Here is a 27452-nt window from a genome sequence, read left to right as displayed (position 1 = left end):
CAGTGAAAGTCTGCACAAATGGCCTTTGGTAATGTTCCTCTTGAATCTCAAGGCTTATTTTTAAATTTAAAATGACAGTGATCAGGAGAATTTTGACAGATGATATTTATTTAATCCAGCATTCTGACATTGAAACAGCCTACCGTAAAGGTTTACATCTGAGTGCACAAGGTTGTCAGGAGAGAAAAACAATTGATATTTGCATTTTATTTAGAACTCTGAACAAACTAAAAACCTGAGACAGAAAACAGAATTTTGATGGATAATCACTCTGCACTGAAAACAACAGGCACAGGTCATAATTCTCCATTCATGTGACAAAGAATGAAAGGTTCCACTTATGATGCACTACAGCTATCTGAAAGAGGTGGATTTTATTGGATGTAACCTTTTAATTTTTCAGACACAATCACACTCACATATCACACACCACACAACAGATGACATGAAGTTAGATCTGAAACTAATAACATGACATGCCCATTAAGATAATAGGTGGTCAGTACAGGTTAGACCACTGTGGACACACACTGATATGACTAATACAGTGATTCCTTTTCCAATGATGTACAAAGCTGCCATTCGGGATATGGAAACAAGGTGTTGCACTTTGGTCATAAAACAATTTAAAAGAAGTAGAACTGAAAACAATGGATTAATAAGTTAAGAGCATGTGGATCTAGGTCAGAAGACTTGAACTCATACGGTCACGCTGGACTGTAACACTGTACTTTACACTCAGGTCAGCAGCAGCGGGGACAATAACTATAGAAGTTACAGTCCATATCACAGGAACCCAAACTACCACTCCATTCAGACAAAGCACTTAGAAACCATATGCATATCCTACTGCTGTCAGCCATAGCAGCTGCAGTAAGACTACTGGGTCTAACATGTAGAGAGCACTTCAGCGTGGCTGAAACAGAGGTATGCCATTCACCATGGGAACCATCCGCCAAAAAAAACCCCAAAACAAAACAGAGTCACACGGTAGACTCGATGTGCAATTCACTGCAGGACTCTCATCGCAAATGAAGCCACGACACTGATAAGTTGTAAGAAGAGAACAGCATCGAACAAAGTAGGCCAGAGGCTCGGAGCTGAGTTGCTTCTATGTTGGATTGGTGGAAAAACAGTTCAATCTGATGGCCACTGCTGTCAGCTCTGAGCTGTGGTAGACTCTTCCAGCTCACAGATTAGGTCCATAACAGAACCTAGCTGCAGGTCACAGTATACCATCCTCAAGAGAACCGTTAACCTGCCAGATCCTCACTGTCCGGTCCCTGTTACAACATCAGAGGACAAAACGAGACAAAATCTCAGTGATTTCTATTATTTCTCCTTTATTGCGGGAATGTAACTAGGGACATTTCTGTCTTTTTTGTGTAAGTGTGTGTGTGTGTGTGTGTGTGTGTGTGTGTGTATGTGTGTCTGAATACGTGAGTGGTCTTTATTTTGTGTAGATGTGCCATTTGTCTGTACTGTGTGTGAATGTGCGTGAGTATGTATGTTTCAGTGTAGTACTCACTCTGAGGCAGTGAAGAGATGGCTGCTGTTGGTGGAGATGCTGTTGACGGGGCTGTCATGACCTCTCAGTTCTCCCAGGGGTCTCAATGTGTCTGCATGCCAGAACTTGAGCAGTCCTCCCCTACAGCCACTTACCACTGCACTACAGCCTGGCACTATGGCCAGAGCACTCACCCAGTCTGTGTGTGCATTCACTCTATGCTGCGGTGTGAAAAAACACACACAGTCAGTTCATTTCTATATGCTGGAGATGGGCATGCAGCAACATCACAGTTTTTCAGCGCTTGCCTACAGTAGAATGAATGCATGAGATAATATTCAAAATAGTTTTAATGATCACTTGCATTAAATACATAAGGTCTAGGCTGTACAGAGCTATTAACACTCACTCACCTGCTGTAGTTGTTTGCTGGAGAGATCCCATTTCTTGATGCAGTGGTCCCGTGCACTGCTGTAAAGTGCGTCTGCCTGTACAATCAGAGACTCCACAGCATCCTGATGAGGAGGCTCAAAGTTGTAGGAGGGTGTGACACTGCCCTGGGCCCCCTCCATAACATCAAACATCTAACAATACAAGATCAAAGACACTTAACTGTGTTTATTTCCAGCAGAGTTGGGGTCAATTTCATTTCAATGAATTAAGTTGGCGACATTCACTGAAATTCAACTCAATCTGTTGCAAATCAATGAGAGAGTGGGGAAAGCCTGGTGTGAAATTAAATAAAACCCCAACCGGTAAACATAGCTCACTGATTAAGTGATGCTTGAACAAAGTAATTAAAATATACATTATTAAACTGCATAAATAATTATTAATACTGTTTGCCCTCAGAACACTATAGTTTTGTCTCACTGCTGTTCAAAAATGTGCTTGTTGTTATTATTATTGTTATTATTGTTATTATTATTATTATTATTATTGTTATTATTATTATTATATAAAGAATTTCAGCCTGCCCACTGCAGTTCCATGTAAGTTAACCAGTAACATCAATAAGTGCAATGTTGACACTAAACACACCTTAATATTACAGTCCTTGGAGCCAGTGATGACTGTATCCTGACTGCTCCCTGCCTGGTCCACTGTGAGACACAAAACAGGACCCAAGTGCCCTGTCAATTTCCCAGTAGATGCAAACCTGGGAGAGGGCACAGAGCAGAGTGCTCAGTTCCAAATGCAGATAGGAACAAGATGTGGATGTAGGTAATGAGGACATGGACTGATTGAAGATGGCCAGCTTTATACCTTCTCAAATCCCACATCCTGACTGAGTTCCCTGCTGCAGCATACAGGAAAGTTCCAGAGGGACTGAGGGCAATCTGGTTGATCTGGTTCTCACCAGGAGGAATAGCAACTGCTTTGTTGCCGACGGCAGCAAAGACATCATCTGGAGTCACCTGGCCTGAGGACCTGTGGCAGGAGAATGAAACATGTGCCAAAATGTTAACTACAGTATGGACAAATTAACCTATTATTGCAACATAATACCAATTTCGAGAAAAGCCATCATTAAAAAAAAGGGTCAAACATGTTAAAACAAGACTGAAAAAAGGATGACTCATGTTCTCTAAACAAAAGCAAACCCTGCAATGGTTGTGTCAGAGAAATGTAACTCACGTGAGTGTGCGAATACACTTGGCTGAGTCACGAATGTCCCAGACTTTGATATAAGCCGTGGAGGCAGTGAAGACCAAGCTGGAGGAGTACCTGACAGAAACCACACTACTGGGGTGATCTCCCAGAGACATGATCTCCTGTCCTGTCACCAGGTTCCATACCTTACATGTACGATCTAAAATACCAAAACAAATTTGACAGAGATCAGAAGCTTCAGCACATATTACTCTTGCCATTTTGCACATAGTGCTCATTGATATCTCTCTGTTTTTCTTTCCCTAAATCCCTCGCTTTGTATTCAAAAGAAAGTTGAGAGAGCTAACCCTTTGAGCCAGTGAATAGCAGGTCATCTGTGGAATCCACACAGAGCAGAGCTTTGGTATGGCCCTCTGCCACATGGACACACTGCAGTTTTGCCATGTGACTACCTTTGGATGAAGGCACCGGGTTTATCACCCCTCTACAGAGAGAACAACGTAAAATAATCAGACTCTGTGTTAGAACAGTCAACAATATTGTCACCTCAAGATCTTATTAGACAATGTTTGATGACCTACAGAGATTTCAAGGGCAGAGTTTTATGAAAAGTCAAGGGCCAGAAGAAAAAAAAGAGTGATTTCAAAGGGTGAAGATGGTACTAAGTACAACTATTAATGTAGTAAGTTTGAATGTAGTGAGTTTTACATGTCTACATGGTGCAGGTCTGTACATGCACAGCTTTCAAGTGTAAAACTGAAAAACAAAAGAAACTAATTATAGCTTTAGAGCAACAAGCAGAAGCAGGCAGGATTAGAGTTGATCAAAGCGTGACATTTTGGTGAATGGAGGGAAACTTAAGCAACAGCTACCTTTGAGTCTCTGACAAAGAAGACTCATCCAGCCTATGAAAAAGTAGTAAAGTCAAAGTGAGAATACACAGTCAAAGCTAAAAGAGCTTATGAAAAGAGTTTATGAAACTACAAACAAACATGACAGCATTAGTTTAATCTGACTGGTTGAGGAACTTGTTTCAGCATTTTTAAAACCTTTAATAAGTACAGACAAAGCTGACTAATCCATCCAAACACATGATAATACATGTAAAAGGCTTCAGAAGAAAATGTCAGAAATAATGAAGCTGTTTCTTTGAGCCATATTTATAAAAAAAAAAAAAGTTGTTTAATCCGTATTCTATTTTGCCCATACTGCTTAGAGTGGAAAGGCCTGTTCTTTTCTGATTAATATTCCATACAGCACTTACTGTTTGGTATCAGAGAGTTTGGTCTTTTCAGTGGGGGTCTGGACTCTCTCCAGCATTCTCCTGCGAGTGAGTGGTGAACGATCCAGAGACCTCCTTTCCGTTGCCGTGGGAGACCTGGAACCTGACCTGAAGAATCAATGTAAACGACTGTAATCTAATCAACATGCACAGGAGACAGGCAAGTTACAGAGACCTAGGATTTCCACAAATCAGTTAAGAGTTTAGTGCCACCACATTTTTACTGTGACACAAAAATATATAAAATGTATGCAGAACTGAATGTTGAATATTTCATAGCTTATACAATCCTGTATATTTCTCCTATAAAACTATGCAGCACCACTAATGTGAGTTATCCTTTTATGGCTCTTTCACTTAATAATTTTTCTTTGCAATTCCCTCTCCCATTGAACTGTATAGATGACATTAACACTTTAAGGCTTACGGGACGCTTGCTCTTGCCAGACCAGAGGGGGGCAGTAATGTCTCTCTGTTCCCCAGAGTGCCCTCAGGAGGCCCCTGATTCCCTGCACCTTCAGGGCTTTCAGCCACAGGTAAAAGGGGAACAGTGAAGTCCTCCATGGGTGAATCAGGATCTGTGGTGTTAGCATAAAGAAGTTCCATTTGTGTAGTGGTTCTTCTGCGGGCCTGGGGGAAAAAACAGAAAATTAGGTCATTGTGATTTCTGGCCCATTTCTCATTTCTTGGAAGTTTTCAGAATATACATAAGATTTATATGTGACGTGGATTTTCTTACCAGGCACAGAGATTGGATTATCGGCTTAAACCTAACGATTTACATAATATACTAAAAATGAAGTCTGCCTGACCACACACTACAATCTGCTGCATCATTCTTGTCATATAAACTACATTTGGAATGTGACATTTTTCAAATCCCAACATTAAACCCCTCCAAAATATGGTCCCCCTCTGTGGTCACATGATCATACCTTACTCCTGGGTCTGGACTCTCCACAAAGCTTCACAAGATCTGAGGCTAAAGTACTGGAAGAGATGAAGAGTGATTCTGCAGTTAAATTCAATGTCCTTTCACTGAAAACATTTGAATCACACTGTGATAAACTTTGATAGACCACGATAGACCATGACAGACTATGACAGACAGTAAATAGCAGTACCAGGCTGATAGCTCATTGGTCACCTGCTTAAAGGTTCCTCAGTTATCTAGTTAAAATACAGATTCATTGATTTTTCAGTCCATCACAGCAATACGCTCTGTGTTTTGTTTACGAAGGCATGGAAACAGTGATTTACAGATAAACACAGCTTTATGGATTTACCTTCCCTCAGTGGCTGGGCTCTGAGCTGACTCATCACTGCTGCTCTCATCTCCATTTTCTGGGCACACAGACAGAACCAATTTATCACAACAGTATTTACCATCTCTCTACATCATCTCTACAAAAAACACTCTCAAGTATTTAACACAACACATTCTATGCTGATCCCACAAATTTTCTTCTACACAGCTTTAGCAGTAAACTGATTTTTGACAGTGATGTTAAGGTGACATGCATTTTAAGTGTTGTAAGATATTCTTATCTCTGAATTCAACAGAACCAAATTTAAGAGGGGCTTGAGTGTGACCAGCCAAGAACCAGGTGTTGGCAGGTGAGTCCACAGGAGGAAAAAACTTCATTAGAGGACTATTGTGTATTAGTGGAATGTGCCAGAGAGGTCCAAACCGCAGTGTTGAGAGAGAACTGCAGAAGTAGAATATCAGTAGTGTCAACCAGTGGGCATGAGCAATTGTTGCTAGTCTTTTACTACGGGGGTAGGAGGAAGCAGCTTGTTTGGAAGGTCTATCTCAGGGTTTCCCCCAAACGTGCCCTAAAGAATACCAAACATACAATAGAACATGTTCTCTCTATTCCAAAACTACTAACCAAAGGGGCTAAACAACTAAGTGACAATATTAAGCAGGTGTTTTGAATAGAGCAAACATGTGAGATGTCTGGACATTGTTGAGAAATGGTAAAAGGGAACACTGTCATATACTATGTAGTTGGGACAAAGGAGAACTTCATGCACCTCATGACACTGTTATTCTTGTTGGTTAGTCTGAGGAGCACACATGCACTCAAACACTGATGGGGAGAGACTGGTGTCCTGTACTTACCCACTGGAACATTACTTAGTTCTGTTTGAATTCAGGCGATAGAGAGACAAAAGCAAACCAAACTTAAATCAGACTCAAAATAAACTGAAAAATGAAAGACTGGCTTCTCAGACAAAGATTATGCACAGTCCTGAACTAAACTGGATTTCAAATGAAGAATCTGCTGTAAAAGTGTAATAGGTTCAGGACTAGTTTTAGTTTTTGTCCTGGAAATCAGCCCACAGAGCAATAAGCCTAGGCTGGGGTTTTGCACAGTTAGTCTGATACCTTGTAGTGCATTCCCTAGTAGAGCATCCAGTTCAGGGTTGAGCTCAGCTTTCTCCTTTAGCATGTGGAAGAGCAGCTGATTCTGCGTGGCGCTGTTGATCTCCGTCTGTTTAAGACGACCCTCCATCACTTTGATCTGAGACTCTTTCTGCGCTGCCTGCAAGCCCTGGACATATGGACAGAGCCAAACCGCTTCAGTAATTATTCAGCCAAGTTCAACAGTTTAAATGGATTATTACATAATCATTTAGACATAATGCAGATTCCGTTTTTTTACTCGTTTTTGTTTTATTAACACAAACAATACCAAAATTTGTTTGATTCTGTGTCATTTCGGTGCTTTCTTCCAGCGGCATCCGGTCTTAGGATAGGAAGTTTGAGAGCAGACAATACCTTGCTGATGGCCATGTTCAGGAAGTGGTCCAGAAGAAAGCGGGCTTCTGACAGGGTGCATGAGCTGATGACAGCAGAGACATCAACTGTGTCACCTTCCTCCTGCAGGATGTAACACACACATTCAGAAAGACACATCAGGAACTCTGACTGCTGCTATGCTTGGAAGAACTACATTTTGACAATTATAAATATCACATCCTTTCAACATATTCCAACACACCAGTCATACAATATTCTATACTATTTTATTCCCCACAAAGCTAACTTGAGACCTTTAGGATCCTGTATGATGATGCAAATATTGATCTCCCATTTTCTTTCAGTCCTGTTATGTGACATATACAAACTTTGTGTTCGAACCCTTGATTAAATAGATCGGATGTGCTCGTTCTCAAATGAAACCAGGCCCTTGAATTAATCTGCTGAGACGTTGTGCTGTAATTATATTACCATACTAGTAAGTGCTGTAAATATATCACCGTGCTAATCCTATCATGTTATACTGTACTGCATCTAAGATATACCTTAGCTTCCTCCATCTGCATGATGTTGGCTTGGCAGTCGGCGATGCTGTCATTAATGTAGTCGATATTAGCCGTCAGTGACTCCATCTCCTCGTTGAGAGACAGGACGGTCCTGTCAGCATCAGTCCCCTCTGTGGCTATTTTATCTCTCTTCCTGGACACCTTCTCTCTGCGCTTGGTCAACTCCTCTCGTTGCTGTGGCAACATATGGGGATCATTAGTGAAATATGCCAAATCAAATTAATGAAATGAAATTATGAGACTCGAAGAGGCTAATGAGCCATGGGGCATCATTTCAACGCATAAGGAAAAATGATTATTATCATCCGGGGTTAAAAGGTTCAGGGATTTTCTCACCCAACTGATAAGTGCAACAAAAAAAAAAACAGCATTTGGTCAACACAGTGCTCCTGCTGTCAGTGGGTTATTGAAACACACATATGCCTGTGGAATTTAAGTGTGCTTACTTCATCCTACGAGTGATACATAGCTCTGTTCCATCAGTGTCATAAGAGTGATAAACAGTACCTTGAGAAGACGGTTCATGTCGGTCTCCATGTTGGAGATGGTCATCCTCTGCATTATAATGTCACTGATGCGACGCTCCAAAGACTGCCACTTGGCCCGCGCCACTCTGGTAGAATACACACCGCCCGTTCTCATTGGGTATTTCCTATGATATAATTACATGGTAACACCAATCAAATCATAAGTGTTATGCATATAGTTGCATCCCATTAGTAAGAAATTCTTCATTTTCATAACAGCAACATCTCCTCTGTGTGAGGATATAACCAACACTATCTGGAGAGGAATATCTGACTCTCACAGAATGCCAAATACAGCATTTCTGAGGTGATTTTGAGATTATATGCCATTCTCAAATCCACAACAAAGCCAATCTATATCTGTAGGAACTTAACACCTTTGAGTGGAAAGACCCTTATCTCCCATTATTGATAAGGAACCCATATTTAAAAGCTTCTCTCCAAATGGCACTAGCCTGAGTTGAGGTGGTGAGTGCTGGGAGACTGGGTTACCTTGTTCCGTTAGTTGGTATGGCTCCACCAGTGTGTGCACGTCCTGTACTGGAGCGTTGGGGTGCAGCGGGCTCATGTAAAGGTTCAGGTAAACTCACTTTACGGCTCACCTTCCCTGATGTGGGCCTCACCTGCCGTCTCAGAGCAGTCACCTGGGAGAGATGATAAACAAGTCAAACAACATTAAACCATCAAAGCCTTCCCACTGCATGGTCTGTGTGCATAAGCTATAACATCACATTTCTTTGTGGTTGTTAATAACACGACACTGACAAAAGACACATAAGGGCAAAGAGAATGTAAGGGGAAGACAGACTTTATACAATGTTCAATGCATTACACTGTTAAGTACAGTAGATCACACAGCAATTTTCAGCTTTGTAAAATTTGTCCTCTTCTAAGCAGTTTGACATGTGACTAGTAGGCTGTCATCAAACATGGCTTAAATTGGTTTCTGATTCTGGTTCTGTTACACTGAGTAAGATCCTTCACCTCCTCTGTCCTCCTGCGAAGAATGAGCTCTTGCTGTCTCTTCTGAGCTTCAAGCTGCCTCAGCTGGTGCTGTGAGGAGGAAGAGAGAGAGAGAGAGAGAGAGAGAGAGTGAGAGATAGAGAGTGAGTGAGAGTGAGAGTGAGAGAGAGAGAGAGAGGGAGAGAGGGAAAGACAGACAGAGAGAGAGAGAGAGAGACAGAGAGAGAGAGTAATAAGAATAAAATACTGAAATACTGTCAGTTGTGCAGGCAAAGCTGTCTTAACACCACCAGATAGATGGTGGAGGGTAGAGGGTATTTTTTGGCATTGTCGAGGTCATTTCACAGCAAATGTTTCAAGGCAACTATTCAAATTTATACTTTTAGAAAAAGCAACAAGGCTTAATTATGGCATGTGTTTTCTGAACTCTGATGTGTCTGCTTTTTAGCCTTTGCCTGAGACCAGAGTTTAGCTCTGTCTCAGTACAGAGTGTGGCTGCTCACCTCCTGCTTGCGCTGGTCCTTCTTCAATGAGGCAATTTCTCGATTCCGTCTGGTCTCTGACTGACGGTTCCTCTCCTGCTGTTCCTTCATCTGCTTCATTAGACCCACCTTAGCAGAATACCATTACCATGACAACACTGAGAGGACACTTGACCTTCTTAACCTGACAAACTCTTTTCGTCTGAAAATGATTCTTCTAGATCACTGCTGTTCACCAACATTCATTAAGCAAAAATCAAAGAAATACAAGCATGACATAACAGCACAGAGGTTGGGGAAGAGACCTAATAACCTGAGGGCCATGGGTTCAAATCCAAAGTGTTTATTGCCAGTGCGACTCTGAGCAACGTGTGTGACCTCTAATATAGCTGTAATAACTGTAGGCAGTTGTGAATAAGAGTGTCAGCTAAATGAACAGAAAGAAAATACTGAGGTGACACTATTATAGCTTATAACTGTCTACCAGAAATGAAAACGAGCTGCTGAGATGTTATATAGAAGGTCAGGAGGGAATTAAGCTTGTTGTAGGGATCTCTGGCAAGTACAGTTAAGTAAGCACCTTTGTCTTCTTCATCTCTGTCACTTCCTGCTGCAGTTTCTTGAGCTGTTTCTCATACTGTGACTGGTTCTTCAGCAGGCGGGCATGTTCCTTCTGAGCCGACTGCAGCTTCTGCATCTCCTTATTCATGGAGCTCAACTTCTTCTCATACTCTGCCTTGATTTTTTTTGCCTTCTCTTCAGTGCATGATTCCACTGAGCCTGTGGAGAAATTACTCATCAGTATGTAGTGTCAAGGATATTTACTTTTTGCTCCCCGTTTGAACTATGGCTTTCGAGGCCACCAGGGGGCACCCTGTACCGTAACAACACACACAGCTAAGAAGGTAAACAGGTGTCTGTAATATCCTGTATACACAGCTGTATAGACATAACATTCAATTGCCAGTCAAATGGTAAATTGGAAATGATAAAAAATTTCAATTGATGAATGTACCAGAAAAACTGATTTTGAACTGATTATTTCACAGTCAAAGTAGTGCTAAAGCCATGTGTGATGTTTCACAGAGCCATGGAAGGTGATGTCTTATTGGTGAGTATATAAGGTCTTAAACCCAGTACCCATGTTGTGCAGCACACGGTCTCTCTCCAGCTGTGTGTCTCTGATCTTGCTCTGTAGCATCATAAGCTTCTGTTCGTACTGCTGTTTGAGTGTGTGCAGACGCCGCTGACTGTTCTCCAGCTCATCAATCAGCTTCTGCTTTATGGCAATCTCACAGGTAATGTTGGCCAAATCTGCCTGGAAGTTCTCTGTCATGCATACACATGAACGCACGTGCACACACACACACACACACACACACACACACACACACACACACACGCATCAACAAACCATGAAGCTTACAGGAAGAAAACTGTAGTTATCATTAAGTAGTGTAGAGTGGGAACTCTGGACAAAGCTAGTGATGAATCAGTGAGTTTCGAATCATGAACTAACATACAGATTTATGTGATTGACACACAGTCCGAGGCCACATTTCCCAGTTGTTACATACTGAACATCAGTACATTCTTACTGCCTAATGGCGCTGTTCATTTGGTAATGTGGCTATTTTCTGTCCTGCCTCAGCTTAATATGAATTAAAGACCATATAAATTACAAAATGAAATTTAGCATTAAAATTCAGAAAAAATAGCACTTTTGTTTATAATGCTATCTCCCTCTAATCTTGAAGGCAGAAGTTGCCTTAAACCCACAGTAATATATCATGTCACCGAGGGTATATAAAATGTCAGTCTATATGTCTAACTGATGAAACACTTTCCATTCACCCTGTTCCTAAGTACAATGCTCTTTCTTCTCTTTTTTTCACTCAACCATCAAAATCAAAAGCCCTTTTTTGGATCTCTGTCAAGACCCGGTCAAATGTTTGCGAAAAAGACAGCTCTCTTAACGATACAGGAAAAAAGACGTCTAGGAGGATTCCATAAAATACATACACTTCATTTAATCCTCTAATGCGTGGCATTGACATGAACAAAAGCATGTCAGTAGCTTACAGATCTTTACTTTAAAGCTGAAGGCCTGCTTTACACACTCAGTTTCCTTTGCTGTAATGAGAGCTCTTATGTAACCTACAAAGGATAACGATATTCTACAGATATCCAAGGATTACAAGTCATTTATATAAGCTACATGAATGTCCATACAGAGTTAAAAGATAAACTGGTGGTTTGTGATGAGCCCTGTATGTTGCCCATGCAGTGTTTGCTTTCACACTTTATAGGAGCGTCTGAGAGGCAGTCATAAATCACTGAGGATTTTCAAGAGGTTCTTCAGTTAAGGTGCCTTTAAGAAAAACTCTTCCAAATGCTTTAGGATTCACATAAAAAAGAAAGGAGAAGCAGGACAATCAAGGTGTTTCAAGAGCTTCACGTGTTGGTGCCATTAGAATATAAATATAAAATATTCAGTCATACAATTTAATAATCTTTGTAGTGCTTTTGAGAAATGTTACCTTTCTCATCCAGCTCAGAGTCCGACTCATCAGAGCTCTCTTCTGCCTCCATTTCATCTTCATCTTCTTCTCCTTCTGCTTCCTCCCCCTCCTCATGATCACTAGCATTCTGACACACACACACACACACACACACACAGAAAGAGAGAGAGAGAGAGAGAGAGAGAGAGAGAGAGAGAGGAGATGCACCCTAAATGTGACTAGCAGTATACTGTCATCAGTCAAGATACAGTATTGAGAACATGTCTATTACAAAAAAAGGAAAAATACGTACTGCATCTGCCTCCTCATTGGTTCGTTCAGAGGATTCTCTGTCTTGCTCATTGTCTGGACCCTCTTCTCTGATAACACTGCAAAACAGGAATAGATAAACAGCTGAGATCCAATAAACAATCACCGATGATCAGAACCCAACACCTGAGGATTATGACTGAGGATTAGGGGTTAAGGAGATATACTGACTGTTATGTTAAAAGCACTGAATCAGATATGGGATTAATCACAACAGCCATGGCCAAATGAGCGTTTTTGTTTGTCATTTGCTGTTAGTAAATGAATGGTTATGTTGTTCTCTGGTTAGATGGAGAGAAAGTGATCATTTCAGTCTTTGATCAAACTGAGAGAAAAGAGGGAAGTTACCATAGCACCTGTCTAAAACCCACACACGGTAATGTGCCAGCCTTGTCGTTACCTTAAAGCAAAGGTGGGATGGGGAGTAACCTACTCTAGTCTTAACACTTCAGTTCTTTAACTGGAACCACAGTTAATGCCCTCACAAATTTCTTAGAATAGCTGACAAGCAAACCAGGAATGTAACCAGTCCATTGCATTAAAAATGCATCGACCAGTCATTGGGTGTGTTACTGCTTCTGCACAAGTTGAGGACGACAGGTCTAGGTGGGGCACACAGAATCCTGTAGAGTAAGGCACTGGATGTATAAAGGTGGAGGTTAAAAGTGGGCTTTTCCTCCAGGTGTGGCAACTACCTGTGAGGACTAGGAATTGTGTGAGAGAGGCAGAACCCTGTCAGTGAGCGACTCGGCAAACCTGTCACGGCCGTGCTCGGCCTCCTCCTGCTGACCCTCCTCCAGCTGCTGGAGCCTTCACGACGGAGGTGGAGTGAGTGGAGGTGAGGGTGGCCACATGGCAAAGAAGGTAGCAAGGAAGAACGAGTGAGGAACAGTTGTTTGTTTGTTTCTTTTTTTCTTTCACTGTGGATTTCTCTCATTTTACTGATCAGGGAAAACTTGGACTCTTGTTTGGTATGGTGACATGTTAAACATTGAACATGTTTAAAACCTTAGGTAATGGCATGTTACTAAATCGTGAAATGTTGACTCCATCACACACCACGAGAGTCTGTCAGAGACCTCTCCATGGGAAAACGAGTTTTGTAATCATAATAATTATAACACTTCACCAAGACAGAGCATAATGAGACAACCTGCCCCACCTTAGTATCACGCTGACAGAACAAACTCCTCTTCGGGGAGAAAGGCAAGGTGCCAGATGAATAAACACTCCTTGGCACAAACAGGCCTTCACCGCAGCAACAGTAGACATCACAGATCAATCACTTCACTGTATAACAATAACAGGAAGTATACAGGAGCGTTACCTCTTTTTTTTCTTCCTCTCCTTCTTCTTGAGTTTCTCCAGGTCCTTTTTGGCAATCTCAATAATGTCAGAGGCCCCTTTTTCTGGAGCGAGGGCAGGTGAGAAGGAGCCTGGTAGATTATAGAGGGAGGAGCGATTGGAGGCGCGAGAAAGATTCTTACGCAAGTTCTCATTCACCGCTTCACTCTCCAGCAGCTTTGCCCTTCAAAAAGAAAAAAAAAACACCACCAAAGGACATTACACCATGTTTACTTCAGGTTCAAGGACTTCCTTACATTAAGTTACTGTGTCAAAGCCCCATACCTGAGCTCCTCAATTTCCTTAATGTAGTTCTGTATCATGTTCCCAATCTCCTCATTTCCCTCACCTGCAAAACAACCACAAATCAAATTTAGCGGCATTACGGCACAATAAAGACATGATTTGTTTTAAAGGAGAGCCATCTAAAAATGACTCATGTTTGTTGTACTGAACACAGACTGAACCTACCTGCTCTGGCGAGGGCCTGGTTGGCCTGGTCACTCAGTAGCTGAGTGAGCCGTACTCGCTGAGCGTCGATGGTCTCCTGCATTGCTTTCACACGTACGCGTAGGTTATTATTCTCTGTCTGCAACATGGAGTTCTCGTGGACCATGTCATTAATGCTCTCCATGCCATCCTCCCCAACCATGCGCTTTCCCTGCATATGAACACCATGAGAGACAAACACTTTCGTCAAGAGCACAGGCCTCAATAAATGTTTAAGGGTGACTGAGAGATCCCAAGTCAAACTGTTGAACACTGGTAGTAGGTTGTGGGATGTGGAAATTCACTGTAAAAGCACTCATTTCAGGGAAACAACTGACTTCATAAATTATAAAACAACAACCGTTTTTCACTTCGTAAATAGAATTTCAATTCATTTCGAGTCTCTGCTAAAAAAGTACTGACACCACGCTTGAGAGTCATTCTGTTGTTACAGTTATTTTAGTCATTACAACAGCAGACATGCCCTTCAACAAAGGAACTAGACAGTGTCAAGAAAGGTTTGCATCTCCACCTCTCTTTGTAATTTTAATCCACACAAAATAACTTCCTCCTGTTTTCTCCTCACCGTCTTATATTCCATTAGTTCCATCTGTAGTCGTGCAATTTCAGTTCTCAGTGCACTGATCTGCTGGCTTGCTCTGTCCTGGTTCACCACCACTTTGTTTTTGATATTGCGTGCGCGGTTAGCATACTTCAGTGTGTTCAGAGTCTCCATGAAGTCTCTGTCCGAGGGGCTGATGCATGCAATCATCACTGTTTGACTGGAAGATGGAAGGAAACAGAGCAGTGACATTTAAAATAGAAGAGCCAAACATAAGAATTTATCCCTGCTGAAGCATTGTTGAGGATCTTAAAGGGAAATAAGCTCCCAGAAGAACAGACCTAAATTTCCTTCAGGATCAGTAAAGATGATCTATCTATCTATCTATCTATCTATCTATCTATCTATCTATCTATCTATCTATCTATCTATCTATCTATCTATTTACCTGTTTCCACCCAGGGAATCCTGTAAGAGGCGTGTGAGCTTGGAGTCTCGGTAAGGCACATGTGTTGAGCGTTTGCTCCTGTCTCCCAAAGCACTGATCACATTTCCCAGGGCGAGCTTTAGAGGGTCAAAACAAACACAAAGACAAGCAAAGTCAATAAAACAATAATATCACATAACACTTCTGATGAGTTTTATGAAAATAATAGTGAAAACGTCCACAATGACAATGATGTGACATATTTGTTTAGGTTCTATTTACTTTCTGTAAAGTTCAAATGACAACCATCGGGTGGCACTAGAGTTCTCAGAATTTTAGTTCATTCAGGGAACAGGTGGAGCCGAAGGGGTGAGAAATGACATGCCTCCAAACAGATAAAAATGAATAACAACAGACTGAATTACTTCTCTCCAAGCATAAGTGAGGCATCAAGGGCCTGCTTCACTAAATGAACAGATAAGTAAGTAAATAACTAAATAAACTCATTTATTACTTTAATCAGATAATTAAAACAACATATGACTAACATGAAAGTTTAATTTGGGAGACGTACCAGTCCACAATTGATGGAGATCCCTTCTTTGGCTCGATCTCCAGTTGCCCCAGTTCTCTTGAGGCGCTCAGAGCCAGCCAGGTCCACAAAATGAAACTTGGCAGTGAGGGTTTCAAACTCATTCATGTCAGAGGAGCCATTAGCCAGCCTGTTGTCCATCTCATTGTTCTGATGGAAGACAGACCACACAGGACACCTGGGTCAGAGTCTTTAAGGGCGAAAAGAGTCGACTGTGCCTCCAAAAAGCTCAGCTCTGACTAGTATCATCTGTAATGGCTTTACTTATTCTGATTTACCCCTTAGCTTTGACTTCAAACCAACACAAAATGACCCAATTTGGCTGCGTAAGGTTCTGAGTATGTCCTCGAGAAGCAGAATGAGATGTCAGAAGCTGTCATGAGAATCCGCTTATAGGACAGAGTTGCCCTGTATGCTGACGGCAGGTCTAGGTCAGTGGCGCTACTCACATTGTCAGGGGCACATACTCGCACTTGACACAGGTGGATGGTGAAAATGGCATGGGAGCGGGAGCTCTGGACATTCATCTGTGTGCTGGCAGTGGTGCGAGAGAGAGCGCCAAGCTTCAGACACTGCATCATCTGGCAACAAGAACAGACAAACATTACATAACAACCCGACACAGACCTGCATATACACACTCACGCGCGTAGAGCCACTTTCAGACTGACCTCTGCCTCTGAGGTGACTGTCCGTGTAGTAACGCCCACTGTGTAGATCCCACCGTTGGCATCTTCATGGATCTTAATATTGGATTTCTGTTTTCTCGCCTCAATGTCTCGGGTGGTGTCAAACAAGTCCAGCACCTCCTCATTATACAGCTACAAACAACAAAAGATGTTGGGGAGCACACATTAAAAACAGGTTTATACTGAGGTGAAAATCTTTTATGACAGTGGCAAGATCTTCCAAATGGAAGTCATCACATTATATTTGTCAAGATAACAGTTACACTCTGAGGTATATGTCAACATGTAGTAGCCAGCAGCTGCAGTAATCAGAGGTTAAATTTAAAGTCCAGAACTGACACAGACTAATAAGGCCTCTGATCACGCTATCGCCCCAGGTCAGCACCCGTCTCACTAAGTGCCCTGCCTGTTCTGGATCTCTGTAGTTAGATAAGAAGTGTCACCTCGAGGAACTGGGCGTTAATCTTGAACTCGGGAACCGGGCGGCCTTGCTCGGTGGCAGCTCTTCGGCGTTCCTCAATGCCTCTGAAGAGGTGGCTGACTGCCCGAGGAATAATGCCCAACTCCTCATCTGTAATGCTCACGTCGAAGCCTGTGCCCATTGTGTACGTCTTCCCTGAGCCAGTCTGAGAGGGATGACAAGAGTAAAGATGAGATCCTATCCTGATGAACAAACATGATATATAAGCTTTTACAGAAAAAAAGGGGAAAAAATAAATAAATAAATAAATATATATATACATACATATATATATATATATATATATATATATATATATATATATATATATATATATATATATATATATATATACACACACAGAGTGAAGGAATTTAAAACAGCTAAAAACTTTTTCATGTGCTTAGGCCAAACGTGCGCACATTATATTTCATTTAGGCTAACAAACTGTGCAGTTAGAGTGGCTATGCTTATTGCTTAAAGGGATTAACAGGAGGAGCACAGAGTTCATTGGACCACTTCTTAGAGAACTGAGGTGCTTTAAAACACAGGCAGGAAAAGATCATGTATATTAAAGTGCCACTGGAATAGCAAATGACTTTAAATGTATACTTGGTTAAATTTACGTCAAAATGATTTTCTTTATTTGCAGGAGGGACTGCAGTATCTATGCAGACAAAGGGGTTAGGGGGCTGTGTCGTCATGGAGACAAAGAAAGGAATGCAACGCTGGGGCCAAATTCAAAGTCACCCTCCCACTCCCCAGTAAAACCCCTGAAAGAGAGTCTGACAGGAGGACAAGGGCCCAGGAACAATGTGGAGGAGGAGAGGAGAATGAACGGTACGATTAAGAGGAAAAGAAAGAGATGGAGGGAAGAGAGTTGGGTTTATTAGAAAGAAACCATGGAAGCAATGTGACCATGATGATAACAGTGAAATAAAATAAAACAAAACAAATATATAGAAAAGGTAAGAACATATGTAATGTATGTGAAATGTAAAAAAGCACATTAGGTAATCTATCATGTGGATAGAAAGAAAAGAAAACATAGTGTCTTGCTGGATCATGCCTGCTGGGATAGTGTTGACAGATAGTTCATGGCTTGTTTGTCTTTCTTCATGTCTGATATGAAATGAGCTTTGGAAGGCTTTGAAACACGGCTCAGTGGCTGAGACTGCCCTGTCACTGTTCAGCTCTGCTGAAGAAGTGCTCAGACATACAGAACGATCTAGGTGTGTAATTAACATTGTGATGCATAATGAAATTTTTTTTTCATATCTCATTTTTCACTGAGCACTAATATCATCAAACTAACTGTGATGAGTACTTTATACTAAAAAATCTTTCTGACCTGTCCATACGCGAATATGGTGGCATTGTAGCCCTCAAAACAGCCTTCTATGAGCTTCTCAGTACAGTTGCCATAGACAGCGTCCTGCTGGGAGTCCATGTCAAACACATAGTCGAATGTGAAGGCCTTGTCCTTTCCCAGAATGACTTGTGGTTCTCCTGGTGTCACAAAAGTACAGATGTGACATCCCTCAATCTTCTCCCGAGCCAGCTGTGGACGTATCCTGAATTAACAAGAAACATAAGACAGAAAGAATGACAGAGATAAACATGCCGGTGTAAGACAACAAACAACCAGTCCAGTCTAAATAACCTACTCCATATTCCAACAGCATCTAAGCTATCAATATTTTAAGCTGTAGCAGGCAGGTGAACAGTTATGAAATAGGAGATGAGCAGGTATAAAGTAACTATCTGCCCTGGCAAAATTCCACGACTGGATGAATTGTAACATGCCCAGTAACTGACATTAGTCTTTGTAGCATGCTGTACTTCAGAACATGGGGTATGCTTTAAGTATGGGACGTTGAATTTCGGTAATGAACCGCAGTGGCCTGCTACTGCTTGAGGACATAAAAAATTGTGAGCATTAGTGCAAATATATATGTGGGGGCTTTACAAACATGAGTGTGCATGTGAGAGACCAGAACTCCTACCCAGTAATTAACAGTAGTTCCTTTATGCAAGAGGATAAGGTCTGTGGTGACTCTCTCTCTCTCTCTAAGTGTGTGTGTGTGTGTGTGTGTGTGTGTGTGTGTGTGTGTAGAGCCTGTGAGTGGCTGGAGTGTATTTATTTATTTATAGTGTGAGGACTGTGGCTCTTGTGTGTGTAAGCAAGCTGCCACACACACTCCCTCAGACACAGAGCTCCTTGTCTTCCACCTTTACTGCTGGAAAGAGACACTCACACACATACACACACACACACACACACACAGAAAAAGAGAGAGAGAGAGAGAGAGAGAGAGAGAGGGAGAGAGAGAGAGAGAGAGAGAGAGAGAGAGAGAGAGAGAGAGAGAGAGAGGGAGAGAGAGAGAGGGAGAGAGAGAGAGAGAGAGAGAGAGAGAGAGAGAGAGAGAGAGAGAGAGAGAGAATGCTCTGGGAATATGTAAGGTAAACAGTCACACCCAATGCTTCGTTTACTCATTTATTCTGTTTGCTTCATATTCAGCATCAACATAAGTCATTTCCTCTCACAAAGACAACACGGTTCTCTGCCCATCCCAAGTCCACACTGTCTATGTCTAAAATCCATTCAAAATTCAGCCTACTCCACAGCCAACCCCAGCGCGCCACAATGCCAGTCCACCGCTGTCCGACAGTTCAGTGGAGCCTGGCACTGCTATTCATGCTACTGTAATGATAGGCCACAGTGCTGTCATTGTGTCCACATGACATCAGATCCATGCTATTTAGCATCCCTGCTCTGAAAACCAGCTCTATGGAAAGGGAGACAGATTAGGGAGAGGACAGATCAGGCAAGATGCCATTGACAAAAAAGGTTGGTCCAAAGCTACAGTTAACTTGTCAACGCCAACAGAACAGTGTTAAAACTATAGCAAGCCTTCAGTTGTATGTTGCTGACTTTTAGAAAACGCAGCTTACATTTAGGAAATGAGAACGAAGACAGAGGTTTTTTTTTTTTATTTCAGAGCAAAGGAAGAGGCCTGTGTCCCTGTTTTTCCCTCCCCATGGATTTAGACGGTCAACGCAGCCAAGGCAGTACTTTGTGAAACCTGAGTGAGGTGTTCTTTCCAGGAAGGTACTGTAAACTGAAGCTCTACACAGTAGCTCCAGTTGTTTGAGCATGCTGCTGTTTACTCTGAGGCCTGTCAGTGTTTCCTCTGACTGCATTAAAATAGCCCTCCATTTGATAAATGAGGAGGGGATTAAGAATGGGGATTCCACTCTAAAGCAAAGAGAACTATTCCCCAAACACAAGCAAATCCACAGGTAGCACAGTAAATATACCTCAACAATGGTAATGCATGTCACAGATCATTGTTATGTTTTGATGGGAAATTCTAATCATACTAAGAAAACATTGCCACTGTGACAACAATTAGCAGAGGTGAAAACAAATCTAAAACTAATCCTCTCCATGAAAGCATGCAGAGACGGGAGTTTTGCTATAAATAGCCCACAGTTCGGCTAGGTTCCTAAATGATCACTGTATTTTCAGCAAAAGTAGACAACACAGACACGGAGAAAAGCTGTCCGTAAATGGCATCCAAGTGAAATATGCCTTCCTTCATGAAAATAACACAAACACTTCTTATACAGTGGTTTCTCTGCCTGATCTCTCTCTCTCTCTCTCTATCTCCTATAACTGCTGGCACACGGACAGCGCTGCAGTGATAATCCGCTGATTAGAGCAGACTCAGATTTTCAGACAGATTGTAAAAAAGACAGGAAAAGCAGGATGTTGGGCCATAAAGAGCAGCATAGGGAATATATTCTGATTTGGATTACCACACTGTGAATCTGTGTCCACGTTATTAATTTATATAAAAGCACATTACAGTGGTCTTTCATACATACATAGGACCTGAGAAGAAATGTTTGTGAAGTATGTGGACAAAAGTTAGAAAGGTGACGTGAAATACTATATGTGTATAATTCTATAGATATGTAAGCTCTCACTAGTTTGTGATGGGGTCATTAGTCAGAGACTGTAGCCATTCATAGTCAGCTATTATGGCTGTTATAAGAGTCATTGTGAGAAATTTAAGAGTGTTAAGCATACTTTACATGTCCACAAAATTCTCTTTCTGAGGGAGCTGACTGACAGGTTTGAGTACTGGATTCCAATGTAAACAGAGCATTCCGATGGAAGTTTAAATCCTGCATCTGTTGGGGGATGTGTGACTGTTTTTTTTTTTTTAAACCAATACATCAGGGTACTCCAAGCAAGCTCCAACCTGGACTCTACAGCAATTTCAGTGCTTCTCTACCCCCCTGACGCTAACCCTTTCCCGAAAACACCTAGTGACCTGCGCACTCCTGCTATAAGCACGGTTAATGACTGTTCCATTGGTCATGGTTTTCTCAGGAAGCTCAGGAAAAAAAGGTTACATACTTAAGCTAGAGGTGTGCTATGTAGTGCTTTCTAAGACTGGGAATAATGGTCTGGACTTCTTTTAGTGCCCCAATATGTGACAGATCCAGTTAACCTCAAGCTGCAGGCCTCATTACCGCGATTACAGTGACGACGGGGAGTTCTTCAGAGCTCTCTTGCCTGATAACTGGGTTGTGGCCATAGCTGATGCAGCCTGATCCAGGGAGGCTAGGAGATATCAGAGAAAGGTAAGTAGTGTGTGTGTGTGCGTGCGTGTGTGTCCCATTTCCCCACAGCAGCAGAGTCAGCTCAGTATGATATAGCAACAGCTTCAAACAAGCCTAATCTACACCAATACAAACAGACCTCTCAAGGATTTCTCCAATGCCAAGGAGGTTTTGTGAAAGAGAACAACGTGCCTCTGGTAACCACAGAATGATGCTAGCACGGCCGCTGAAACAGTTACAAAATCACGCTGAGTAATGCCCGTTGCACATCCCTGTTGGTCAAATGGATTCTTCAATAAAAGCTGTGTTGGAGATACAGATGAGGAGTGTGATCTAATATCCTGATCTCATCAACAGCTAATGCAATCTCCGCTCCAGATATAACGATTATTGTGGTCTTGTAAAACGCAGGACAAGCCGTCACTGCTCCATGACTTTGCATTGTCCAACCACACCCAAATCTAATACCAAAAATCCAACCATCAGTCAGTCTGTCGATAACAGATCACATTGCGGAAAAGCAAAACGTACAAAGTCTTACACAGGGAGTATTACAATTCCTCTGGCACTCTAAAAAGTCATGCCACACACAACAGATACTCCAATTCCTTGATTCTCAGCAGTCAACAGGACAAACAATTGAATACCTTCCCCAAGTTGTAATGCATTGCACTTTTAATGGAAAGCTATATCACAAGAGGCAAACAACCTGAAGACAGCACAGTCCAGGATGGTGCTACCTGGAATATTGATGTACTGGAACAGGCGTTAACCAGTTGTCACTCCACTCAACCCAGTACACACCCATCTATTTTCTAACCCTGTCAATACAGATTAATGGGGACAGTGGTACTGGGGTAACCTGATTCTACAGTGAGTATTTACACTGAGAAGAAAGCAGCACTCACTGTTGTGGCATTCAGACAAGCACCTCAGTGTAGGAAAAAGCCCCCAGTGAAAAAAGTGAAAAGGTCCTCTCTCATTCTTTACACATAACCACAAGGGAAATACAATCTCATGGCTACATTCATTTCCTGAAAAGCACCTTTGGTTTAATGCCGGAGATTTTTTCGTTTTAAGTAACTTCAGTCAGATGGTACACAATGGCAAGCCTGAGGTGGTTATATAAACCAGCCTCTGTGGCTTGGGCTGGAACAGGACACTCCTGGGTAAACGACAGCCTAAAGTAAAAGGAAGAGGAACCTGTGCTGGAGAGGGAAAAAAGGCAGAAATCGGATGTAAGAACTTCCCCTGTCATCCTCTATTGTCAGGACATGATACCCCAGTTTGTCATCCAGCGACATTTTCTAAGGCTTTTCTTTATATGGACAGAGGCCTTTACACCCCACATGCTCTGCAGCTTTGTGATGCTATGCCGGGAGGTCGACTGACTGTTGACAGCTAGCGACGTGTGAGGACAGTTTAGCATTTAGAGTAATGACTATTAGTTCAAGATCCCCCATTGTTGAGTGCTGGTGTTGAGATTTGGAGGCAATTTTCTGGTGCGGTTGACTGTTCGAGGGACAGGTAAAAACAAGCCTACGTCCTTAGGCGACAGAAAAACCAAACTCTCATATTTCAAAATTCCCAATTACCACAACATTGAAAACCATACACAGCAATTCCACAGCAGAAGCTAAACTATCACAACGGTAAAGGAGTTTAACTGGTGACATCTCTGACTTCAAATATCACCATCCTCATCATGACCATAATCATTCTCAACAACAATATGACCATAAACATGTTCATCAGATTCACATTCATCTTTATCAAAATAAAACAGAACTAGCTCAGAACCATCCTGCCCTCACTGTATTAATCTGCATCTACCCGTTTCATGGGTGACAATGACAGATGGAAGGGTTTTTTTTTTTGTTGTGTCAGCACCTGTAGCGGATGACTTATACAGCCCTATGTAAAGCCGGAATACACTGGGACAAGCAACATGAATGCAAGAGATCAACACTCTGCTTGCTTCACTGATCACCCAATTACTGCTTCTTTGGTCAGAGGTCACAGTGCACACATTGGTGAGAGCAGGAAAAGAGGACAGAGGCTATGGTGAAGCTGTCAGATTGCTTCACCCTAACAGTTGACAAGAGGAAAAAAATGAGAGGAAAACAAGGACACTAAACACCCACCTCTCATGTCCTCTCACTCTGAATTACAAGAGCAAATAACATTGATTGTAACTGGAAAAAAAACCCTGTTGTTACATGAGTGATTCAGTTTAACTATAGAAATGGGAAAACACTGAACACACAAGATAAGGGAAAATTACATGGCTGGTTCACACTGGGTCAATGAAGCTAGTGAGTGCCTATTCCAAGGTAGAATAACATAAGTCTAAACTAGGACACTTAATGTAATTTTAGGAAATTAAACAGGAAACAAGTATAATGTGTGTGTGTGTGTGTGTGTGCGTGTGTGTGTGTGTGTGTGTGCGTGTGCAAGAGAGAGAGACAGAGTCAGAGAGAGAGAGAGAGAAAGAAAGAAAGAAAGAAAGAAAGAAAGAAAGAAAGAAAGAAAGAAAGAAAGAGAGAGGGTACTGGGAGGGATTCCAGTCTAACTGTAAGCAAAGACACTCAGGACAAGGTTTCTAACACAGACACTAACAATCAAGCTCGTTCTGTCTGACTCCTTGCTACACAAGGTCAGCAAGACAAAGACAAAACAATGTGAGATACTCTCAGGAGAGTCTGAGCATACCAATAACATATTAATATTCAGCTAGTTTATCCTACTTTTTTTCCCTATCTCTCTTTATTTGCAAATTAGTCATCTGCACTATGCATGTAGGGCACAGATGGCTTCCACTTTCTCAGCGTCTTGGTTCACTGGCACTGTCTCATACATATTTACTAGGACATCTCCACAACTGAAGAGATGGCAGGTGGACCCACGTCTTTAACATCAATTCACCCTAAAATAAAAGACATATCCCCAGGCTCTGACTGACACTATTGTCCAAACTATGAGAAGAAGAGCGTAGCAAAACATATTCTGATTGTTTGCACTTGGGAAATGTAGCTACAAGTTAGTTGATGCCTGAGGGGACATATTGTTCCTTCATATTTCAAAACTGTGCAGAGAATTGTGAAACTTCAGGGGGAAAAAACTAAGCGCACTCTGATCTCATAATTATGGTGAAATTTTAACTACTTCAAGGAGAATGTCTCTTTAGAGGTTCCAGTTTGACCAATGAGACCTGCTGACTGGTGACCTTTGTCACACCACATGACAATCAAACTGAATATCTTCCAATACAAAACAATCTCAAATTCAAAATAACTAAAACAACACAGGGTGGCAACACTTGCAATTCAGAGTCACTGCCTCTCCTAATAAAACTGTAGTTGGAAAGAGGCTTTGCATTATTAATGGTTGTCTTTCAGTATTGCAATGCACAGGACGTGATAAAGTCGCGGGGGACTCTGACAGGCACAAAGTAAAACTGTTCAGCTCTGAGCTATCCTTGTCTGTCACTTCACCACACTGTCAATGCATCTCTGACCCAACACTGTGGCACTGGTTGAAACTCATTCTGTTCTCTAATATACACTATCATGCACTCACTCCTCCACTTGGATGGCTGTAGATAAGAACAGACCGTGAATAAAGATAAATGTGCTATCATATATGACAAAAAAAATCGTATTCATTTATTTAGACACTTAGGTGTACAAACATACCACTAATTTTCAAAATCTCAGATCCTTCACAATGTGAAGAGAAAAGTCAGACATAATTTCTCTATCTATACTATCAAATTTAAGGGAAAGATATGCCTACTTAATACTATTAACAATATATTAAGAAATACTAAAAATATTTTCTGAAGCAATGTGTACAACTAATACCTTTTTAGAAAACAGTTCTGTCAGAATAAGAGCAGAACAATACATCGAACTGAAGTGATTAACCAATCAAAAAGTCAATGTGTGTATTTGTAAGGTTACAGAAAAGCAAACTGGCCACGTGTAATCTGTTCTGAGACCACAACAACACAGCTCAGAAAGTGCACACTCATCAGTGGAGAGCTAGCGGAGCACACGCTGAGGTCACTGAATGATGTGTTGATAAATACATACTTTCTGATGACTGTACAGTGCATTCACTAAATTCACTTAAATACAAATATGACTGAGTTTACAATGTTCGAGTAAGTGTACATGCTATATTATCCAAACACACACACAAAAGAAAGGAGGTGTGTACTTCACCAGGCCCCGGACCTGTCATTGAGCGTACAGCACTCTAGGTCAAAGTCTGACTTCAGTAACTGGAGTCGGCCTAACTGATCAACGCTGTGTAATGTAAGCAGGGAAGGCCTTTGTATTCAATGGAATCATATTCCATGACACGTGCAGATCAATGTCTACCCCTACCCATAACTTCTTTCAGGCTTTTCATAAAGCCAGTGCTCTTCTTTAATACATTACATTTTAATGCCTGTATGTAATCATTGTCAAAATATGTGTGTAACAATGGTCTCCAAAAATGATCTCACTGGCGACAAAAACATCAAAACAATAGGGTTTTAGGACAGCACCTCAACCTTCTGTATGGGATTCATTAAATAAATGAATGAATAACTAATGCGATAGAACAAGATACAGTACAATAAACCTAAGTTACATTGACACTAAAACCAAACCGATTTCAGTTCTGACTGATTTCAGAGACGCTGTTAAGGAGTAACACAGGGATGGCATTTGAAATCAGAGAAACGAAAAATATTCTGCTTTGTAGTGCCTATGCCCTTCAGATATTCTGATGCTAGGAGGCAGCGCACACAGACTGTGTGCAAAGTGCACTCACTAAGTAAACAAAGGGAAAACCCGTGGTAGGGCCGGGCAGCAGAATAACATGTATATAGGGATAATAATGATAGTCATTGGTGTTTTCTCCCGAAGAACAGGCTGGACCAGAATCGGACACCCAAAGAATCGCTCACTAAATTAAAAGTTGCAAAATAGGACTTTTACTCATTTCATAGAAGCATGTTAATGCGTAGGGTTGCGTTGTACTTTTCTAATACAAGAAAATGTCAGGAGAGGAGAATGACCATAATATTGTTACAGCAGGTACATTACCTCAAAGAGGCGTGATCAAATGAGCATCATTGTGACAGTAAAGATATCTTGTAGTCATACCTCAAAGCCACCCGCACTGAACTTTCATCTTGTCCACTCGACATGATGCTGACGTATAAGAGTCGCCAACACAAGCAAAGAATAGCAAGGATATATTTAGGCCAATTTTCCTTTTCTTTATCGGCTTAGCTACTGGCGGCGGTGTCGCTCTCGGAGCGCATGAGCAAAGGCTGCACCTCCTATTCAGCCATTCTGAGAATCACTGAAAAAATAAAGGAGACGTTTAATCTGTTGATGAAACTGAAGCATGTTCAGCCCTGCTGCTTTCAATGGTGTTACGTTTTCAATGACAAATTTTCCCGGTCATCGTCTTCCCTGCCACAACTCTACCACGACAAATTCATTTGTCCTTATCTGCGTGGTTCCCGACCAAAGAAACGCGTCATCAAGCCACACCTCTGGGCTGCACTATTAAATATAGACTTACCTCATCACCGATAATCGATTCATCACTGCCGAAGTCTTCAAAGAGTCTTACATTAGAATTGTATAATTTACAGCTTTAACATTACTCTCACAAGCTATTCAGATTGAACAATTTTGTAGCCCATGTAAA

The 27452-nt window shown here is 41.6% G+C and overlaps 1 protein-coding gene across 2 annotated transcripts; it reads right to left on the bottom strand.

The window, feature by feature from the left end:
• Nucleotides 1-100: 100 nt before the first annotated feature.
• LOC115825994 (kinesin-like protein KIF21A) lies at nucleotides 101-27213 on the bottom strand. 2 transcript variants are annotated; one of them, XM_030789682.1, is made up of 35 exons: nucleotides 26897-27213; nucleotides 18454-18676; nucleotides 17086-17268; nucleotides 16625-16774; nucleotides 16403-16534; nucleotides 15936-16103; nucleotides 15383-15498; nucleotides 14959-15154; nucleotides 14355-14544; nucleotides 14169-14232; nucleotides 13867-14067; nucleotides 13296-13349; nucleotides 12523-12598; nucleotides 12249-12357; nucleotides 10849-11037; nucleotides 10289-10488; nucleotides 9730-9837; nucleotides 9248-9316; nucleotides 8756-8907; nucleotides 8244-8388; nucleotides 7716-7910; nucleotides 7189-7290; nucleotides 6796-6961; nucleotides 6529-6549; nucleotides 5690-5747; nucleotides 5339-5393; nucleotides 4831-5033; nucleotides 4386-4511; nucleotides 3469-3605; nucleotides 3146-3320; nucleotides 2774-2938; nucleotides 2549-2666; nucleotides 1917-2091; nucleotides 1529-1721; nucleotides 101-1283 (listed from the first exon to the last, which is right to left on the bottom strand). In XM_030789682.1, exons 1-35 carry the CDS (start codon nucleotides 26938-26940, stop codon nucleotides 1226-1228), a joined length of 4716 nt encoding a protein of 1571 aa, XP_030645542.1. In that variant the 5' UTR covers nucleotides 26941-27213; the 3' UTR covers nucleotides 101-1225. The 2 variants fall into 2 exon arrangements, with proteins under 2 accessions (XP_030645542.1, XP_030645550.1); XM_030789690.1 differs by lacking the exon at nucleotides 13296-13349.
• Between the last annotated feature and the right edge of the window lie 239 nt (nucleotides 27214-27452).

The sequence above is a fragment of the Chanos chanos genome, chromosome 1, assembly GCF_902362185.1.
Source record: "Chanos chanos chromosome 1, fChaCha1.1, whole genome shotgun sequence".
Taxonomy (NCBI): Eukaryota; Metazoa; Chordata; class Actinopteri; order Gonorynchiformes; family Chanidae; genus Chanos; species Chanos chanos.
Note: the sequence above shows the minus strand (reverse complement) of the source record. Positions and strands in the feature narration are given on the sequence as shown.

Excerpts from the sequence above, each read along its gene's own strand:
- LOC115825994 (XM_030789682.1), bottom strand. The coding sequence starts at position 26,940 with ATGTCGAGTGGACAAGATGAAAGTTCAGTGCGGGTGGCTTTGAG. Across the intron at positions 8,908-9,247 it reads TTCGCAGGAGGACAGAGGAG|GTGACTGCTCTGAGACGGCA; the intron begins GTGAAGGATCTT and ends CATCTCTCCCAG. Across the intron at positions 7,291-7,715 it reads TGCAGATGGAGGAAGCTAAG|GAGGAAGGTGACACAGTTGA; the intron begins GTATATCTTAGA and ends TACATCCTGCAG.